The sequence below is a fragment of the Malurus melanocephalus genome, unplaced genomic scaffold, assembly GCF_030028575.1.
Source record: "Malurus melanocephalus ecotype Western Australia unplaced genomic scaffold, MMel_1.1 scaffold_1274, whole genome shotgun sequence".
Lineage (NCBI taxonomy): Eukaryota > Metazoa > Chordata > Aves > Passeriformes > Maluridae > Malurus > Malurus melanocephalus.
In genome coordinates, this window is record NW_026624506.1 from 43,956 (window position 1) to 50,819 (window position 6,864).

General features: G+C 45.9%; 1 protein-coding gene across 1 annotated transcript in view; it reads left to right on the forward strand.

Annotated features, from left to right (window-relative positions):
• The window catches only part of PIAS4 (protein inhibitor of activated STAT 4), a 15,769-nt gene that overhangs the window by 4,263 nt on the left and 4,642 nt on the right, over window positions 1-6,864 (forward strand). The window contains exons 2-7 of the mRNA XM_057387614.1: window positions 2,583-2,667; window positions 3,724-3,765; window positions 4,060-4,150; window positions 4,440-4,568; window positions 4,650-4,755; window positions 6,781-6,854. Of these exons, the coding sequence (XP_057243597.1) occupies window positions 2,583-2,667; window positions 3,724-3,765; window positions 4,060-4,150; window positions 4,440-4,568; window positions 4,650-4,755; window positions 6,781-6,854 (527 nt within the window). The remainder of the gene's footprint in view (window positions 1-2,582; window positions 2,668-3,723; window positions 3,766-4,059; window positions 4,151-4,439; window positions 4,569-4,649; window positions 4,756-6,780; window positions 6,855-6,864) is intronic.

Here is a 6,864-nt window from a genome sequence, read left to right on the forward strand (position 1 = left end):
TGCTGCTGAGAGTGGTTTCTGTGGAGCCACAAGGAGCTGGGCACAGCCACATATTCAGGTCTCAAAACCCAATGCCTCTTCCAGACACTTCTTTTATTTTCCCAGCTTCTCTCCTGCAGCTCTCATTCCATCTGGAACACCGATGGCAATGAAGAACCCTTTCCCTGAGCTATAAAAGGGATTTTTTAAGCAAAAAATGGCCATGGTTGGGAGTAGGGAAGTTTAATTTATGTGTTCCAGGCTTCAACTGGAAGCACATTCCTTAATGAAAAGGCTCTCCTGCCTCTCAGAGATGATTGCCTTGGGATCAAAGGTGAGCTGGGCGCTGCCTCCTCTGGGCTGCAGGGAAGCAAATTCCCTCAGCAGTTCTCAAATGTCTGTTATTCCTGGAGACWGAGGGGCTGCAGTTAAAAACAGAGAAATGAGGTCCGTTGTGGGCCAGCTGAAATCCCAGATTTGGGTGGTGCACACCCAGTTTGAGGGGATTGAAGGATGGATTTAATACCTGAGTTATGGCTGTGAACACTCTCTGGTTGAGCTGAGGATGGCAATGTGAAAGAATTGTAATTTAGTGAAATCTTGCTGTTCTCTGGGGTRGATAATTCTTAAAATGAAGATTAATCTGATCCTTTTGACAGGGAATGAACCCTGAGGTGTCTCCTGTGCTGTGTTTTGGGTTCAGGGGAGTGTTTGTGCGAGCTCTGTGGTGCCCAGGCTGATCTCTGTGCTCTCCTCTGGCACTTTTGGGGGTAAAACACAGTGAATACAGTGGTTTTGACAGCAACTCTGTGCTCTGAGGAATTCTGAATGAGTTTTGCCCAAATATTCACTGTGACAGCCTCTGTTTGCTGTAGAATCCCCATCCCTGGAGGTGTCCAAGGAAGGACAGGACAGAAACCTTAAAACCCTGAAAAAAAAAACCTAAAACCCTGAAATCAATCCTTCTTTTCCCTGGGGCAGGTGAGGTTGGAATCCATTACAATTACAATGGGATAAAGTTTGCCAGTTCCTGGTGGGTTCTAGAAGTTCTGAGCCTTGGCTCACTCTGAGCTTGGTGATAAAACTCAGGTTTAAAAATTGATCTCCTGCTTTTGGCAACTTTTAAATTCAATTGATCCCAGCAGTTCTTGTACAAGCCAAGGAGCTGAGTGGCATCTGCCCTGGAAAACGGGTAAAATTCAGTTATCTTATAACATTTAGCTTTAAATGAAAATATTTAAATAAATTGTTTTTCCTGGCTGCTCAGTAATAGCTGAATACCTGCTCAGGTACCCTGAGGTTGCACTTCCCAGATTTTGGGCTTCTTTTCCARCAGCAATTTTATGTTTTTTGTAACGGAAGAGTGAGCTGATAGAAATGCAGAATAAAACATGAGCAGCTTCTCACTTTTCCTAATCAGSTTTGCTTTGTCTTTGTGTGGCTGAACAATCAGCAGGACACTATTTATGGGACAATTTCTTAATCAGAAACATTWAAATGACTTTTTGTTATTGTCCTTGTCAATCATCACTTTCTAAAAATAATTCATGAAATGCTTTCTTTTCTGCTGATTGTTTTGGTCAGGAGATATTTTTGAAACTGGAATTAAAGGTATCTGAATTAATACTTTTAAAATTTACTTTAGAAAGCTTCATTCACATTTTTAAAGCAGAATGACCAAAGGGAAGCACCTGGAGTGACTCAGATTGTCACCAGTTCTTCCAAGAGCTGCTGAGGTTTTATCCTCCATCTCCTCTTTTTCACACAAAAGTGCACTTTCCTACTTTGGAAATTCTGTTGGCTTTGAATGGCCTTGCAATGGAAGTGATGTGAAGCAAAACACCCAATTCTTGCTACATAATTTTTAAAAAGCTGTTTTAGCACTTCCTCTTTGTGTTCCTCCCATGACTTTGACCACCTCAGGGTCAGAACTTTGCTTGGAAGACCCAAAACTGAAAATAAAACAGGAATTTACGCAAAGGCGTAAAGTTTTCCACGTCTCAAGCTTCATTTTCACCACATTAAATGCACTTGATCTTAAAATTATCAGCGTGCAAAAGGCCACAGTTAATGCTGGGTTTTGGTTAAGCCTCTCTGAGGGTGAGCTGCTGTCCCACCCTCAAGGTCAGGGGGTTTGAAGTTGTGTTTTGTCTCTTCCAGCTGCTTTTTGTGCTGCCTTTTTATTATCTGAGCTAATCTTTTTTGTCRCTGGGGTTGTTTTCTTTCTTTTCCAGAACCTGTCTGCTCAGTCCGGTGGTTTCAGGCTTTTGTGTCAGGCTTGGGTCTCCTYTTGGGCTTCTTGGGGTTGTGGTCACCCTGTGACACCAATGCTGTGGTGAACTGATGGCTCTTTAATTATTCGAGGGGAGGAAAAGAATTAAAAAATAGAAAAAGCAAATTCAAAGACTTTGTTGGTTGTACTGAGCAGCGAGCAATAAATGAGCAAAACTCTAATCCAAGCAGAATTACCAAAACAGGTGAAAACTGGAATTCTGGGGGTGTGGGAGCAAACAAAATTTAGAGATAAACAGAGCATTAAAATCACCTTGTGCTCAGAGCTGGTGTTATCAATTTGATGGACACTTTTTTCCTTCCCTCCTCAGTTCCACAGAATAATGAGAAGCTTCAGGAAAGTCCGTGCATTTTTGCATTAACACCAAGACAAGTGGAGCTGATCAGAAATTCCAGGTACTGCTCGCTGGGTATTAACAATTGAGGACAATCCAGCTGCATAATTCCATAATTCCTCCCTGTGGAAGCTTTTKTTCTCTGCGAGGAAGCAGAATTTGGTTGAGGACAAAGCAAATTTGAGGGGAGCAGGAGATACAAATTCATTTGAGTTTCACTTGTGTCTCTCTAAAGTCCCTCTGGAATGGTGCATTTGGGCAGGAGGAGCAAAATGAAATCATCAATGACCTGAATTCTCCGGTGGTGGGGAGCTCTGCTGGTTTTCCTTTGCTCCCCAGTTCAAACTGCACAGTTCGAGGCTTTTTGCATCTGAAAGGAAACTTCCTCGATGGGAAGGSTGTAGGAACTGCCCCAGGAAATAGGATTTACCCTGACCTCTGCTGAGATGCAATTTTGGACTCAAACAAAGCCTCTCCTCAGAGGGCAGGGAGCTTTCCTCTTGGCTGACCTGCTCCCTTGCTCTTTGATGCAGAAGAATTCCTCCGAAAATTCGGCGTAAAACCTTTAAACATTTCTCTTTATGGTAAAACAAAAGAGCTGGAGAAAGAATATCTTGGTTATTTTGCCTCCTGWTAAAATGCCCTTGTTCTGCCTTCCCTTTTTTTCCTGATTCCAGTTAAAATCCTGCCCTGTTGAAGGTTGCAATATTCACAGGGGTGCCTTAATACTCAGTCCCTTGGTTTGCATGAACAGCTTTAGCTGAATAATTAAACACAGAGAGTCTTGAACAYTGTCAGGTAAACCTGACCTTAAAACCCAGTTTTTAGAAATTCTCACAAATCACCGGAAGGCACCTGAACAGTTTTAAAAACCCAGACAAAAGCTGGGGGTTGGTGCATCAGGAAGGAAAAAAATAATAATTACAGGACCACTGATATTTGCAGGGGGAATTGTACAATTTAAATAAGGATCTGTGAGGTAATTTTTTAAAGGTCTATTAAAAAAATTAGGAACAACTACAGTTCTTGAGTCTGGCAGCTGGTTTGAGTGATTTTTTTGGGGTAGGTTGTTTTTTCTGCATAATTAATCAGAAGTTTCTGTTCTTTAATTTCCCAGGGAGTTGCAACCCGGTGTGAAATCRGTTCAGGTGGTGCTAAGGTAGGTCTGGTGTGGGTTCATTGAACATCAGGGGCAGAGCAGGGGAGGAGGGAACATTCCAGCAAAACCCAGCAAGTTTCAACAYGGATTTCATGACTCCAGAGATAATTTCCAGTGAACTGTTTGTTCCTGGGCCTCACAGAAGCTTCTGAAACTTTGCTTTTGAACCTGGAGCGGAAACAGCAGAGTCACCCCTGGATGGGCTTTGCTGGGGGATTTGGGATTGGGATTGGGCCTGTGGGAGTGGGGATGTGCAGAGTGCTGGGATGTTGAGGAGGTGTTTTTTGCCCCCAGAATCTGCTACACAGACACCAGTTCCCCTCAGGAGGATCAGTACCCTCCCAACATCGCCGTCAAGGTGAACCACAGCTACTGCTCCGTGCCGGTAAGGACCTGGCGGGGTTGGGAGGAAAATCTGGGGGATATGGGAGGAAATTTGGGCAATTTGGAAGGAAATTCTGATGAATTCCAGAGCATGGAAGTGCAGTGCTGGGTTCAAAGGATTAGCTGTGTTGTTAATGAACTGTTCTGTATAAAGACTCAACCCTGTTTGCTGTGAATTGTGTTCAGCTCCTTCTCCCCCCATCCTCAACACTTGGGGCTGAGTGGAATTTAACAGAGCTGATCYACCTGGAGTAAAAACTAAATATCTGCATTGAATCTCTCTGCTTTAGGGCTACTACCCATCCAACAAACCCGGGGTGGAGCCCAAGAGGCCCTGCAGACCCATCAACCTCACCCACCTCATGTACCTGTCAGCAGCCACCAACCGCATCACGGTCACTTGGGGCAACTATGGCAAGGTGAGAACCCAAAAAACCCCCAGAGCTGCCCAGGCAGCCCTGCAGAGCAGCCTGCTCATCCTGTGCCTTCCTTCTCCCCAGAGCTACTCGGTGGGGCTGTACCTGGTGCGGCAGATGACCTCAGCAGAGCTGCTGCARAGGTTGAAAACCATCGGCATCAAACACCCGGAGCTCTGCAAAGCGCTCGGTGAGTGCAGCCTGAGCAACAACCACCACCATTTTGTATTTTTGCTTTYCTCCAGCTCACTTTTTATCTGAACAGATTTGCTGAGCTGTGTGTGTGAAGTCCCCCCCAAATCCGTGGTTCTGCAGCAGCTCTGTAGTTGAATTTAGGATTTGTCCCAGGTCGTGCCGAGCCGCTGTCGTTGTGACTGGAAGGGCTTCATGCCTTCACCTGAGTCAGTGTGAGCTGCAAATTGACCCTCGTGATTCCCAAAGGAGGTTTCTGGAGCCAGGGATCCTGGTGACAATGTCCTGCTGCCCCAGTGCCCGGGGGATCCTCGGGGCTGGCACTGACATTTCACCTGCAGCACTTTGATATGCCTTGAGAGCTTCAGAGAAGAGATGGTCCCCAGAGATGCTTATCCCAAACCACTCAGGTAAATCATCCTGSTATGAGGGTGTAAAACAGTTCTGGAAATAAGGGGAAATTACCTTTCCAAGGTGGAGCTCATCAGTTTTTCATATTGCTGGACAAAACCTTCTCACTGTTCAGTTCTGCCTGGGAGAGCTGCCCCCGTGGATCCTGATGGTCTTTAGAACTGTCCAGATCCTGGAAAACTCCTGCCAAGGATAAAAAATCAGGGAATCCCAGAATGGTTTGGSTTGGAAAGGACCTTAAAKCCCRTCCAGTGCCACCCCTGCAGTTGCAGTTCCCAAGGAAGGTGATCCAGGTGTATTCAGCCTTCAAACACCTGGATTTCAGGGCACAGATCAGTTCTATTTGGTGACTTTAAATAAAACCAAATAAGAGCAATGTCTTATTTCAGCTCCTTGGGGTTTTACTGCTTGGAATTTGTTTGGATATCCAGAACTGGCCAACCTGAGGAGCTCCTAATCTTTGCTTTTCTAGCTCTGGTCTGTTCTGCAAATAATTCCCTGTCACTGAAACTGCCCTTTGGCTTCGGTCACATCTTGCTGCTGACTCATCTTCCTTTGCATAAAATTCTGCAGAATTTAATACAGGAACATTGTCTGAGGACAGATTATGGCTTTGGATGCCAAACAAAGATCTTTGGATCTCAGTCCTGATCAGGAGAGCCCAGAAAATTCTCCTGCCCACATCTCCCAGTAATTGATGCACAGAGAAAGCTCTTACAAAGAACTTCATGAAAAATTAAGCTTGGATGAAAAGGCTCCTAATGTGAGGAAAACAAGCCCAAATCTTGTAATCTCCTGGGAATTTCACATCTGAGAAGTCACTCTCTAATTAAAGCTGGGTGTTGCAGAGCTGCGTGTAGCCTCATTGTCTGGAGACATCTTGTTATGATCTGAAAAGGTCAAAAGAAATGGTTGATTTGCTCCAAAGAAAAATGGTGATGGAAGTGTCAGAGGCTGTTGCAGACAGCAGTGGGAGCAGCAGCTCCTCCTCAGGAGTTGGGGAGCAGTTCAAAGCTCGTTTGGTTGATTTTTTCACCTCGGTGTGGGACCTGCACACGTGGGACCTGCCCATCTGCTGCTTGCTTTGATTTCCCTGCAGCTCCTCTGGGTTTTCCTCTCAGGCTGCAGCAGCAGGGGTGGGATTGCTCCTTCCCTACCATCTAATTGTTCCCAAAGCTGTGCTGGGTGGCTGCTGTGGTTGGTTTTGCGTGGCTGCMTTGCTCTGAGCTGGGTACCTGTGGCTTTGTTTGTGGCTCCTGTGGAATGTCCTGCTGCAATAAAGGAGCTGGCCAGAGTAGAAACCCAAAGTGAGAGCYCAGCAGTGCTAAGAAAAGGCTGGGTAACCTGACAGAAAAAGGATGGGATGAGTTTTCCCTCTCAATTTGGCTGTTTGCTCACTTTTGGGGGGACTTGCTGCAAATTGAAAGTGCCAGGAGGAGACTGAGGAGGGAATAAACCCCACTGTGCTTAGGCTGGAGCTGAATCCATCTGCTCATTCCCTCCCTGGCTGGGAAAATGATCCATACACAGCCAGGGGCTGAGGTTGAGCTGTTCCCCCAGCGGTGCCAAGGCTGAGCTGTGGTAAATGTTGTGCCCTCTGCTCTCCCTGCAGTGAAAGAGAAGCTACGCCTGGACCCCGACAGCGAAATCGCCACCACGGGCGTTCGAGTGTCCCTCATCTGTCCGGTGCGTCCCT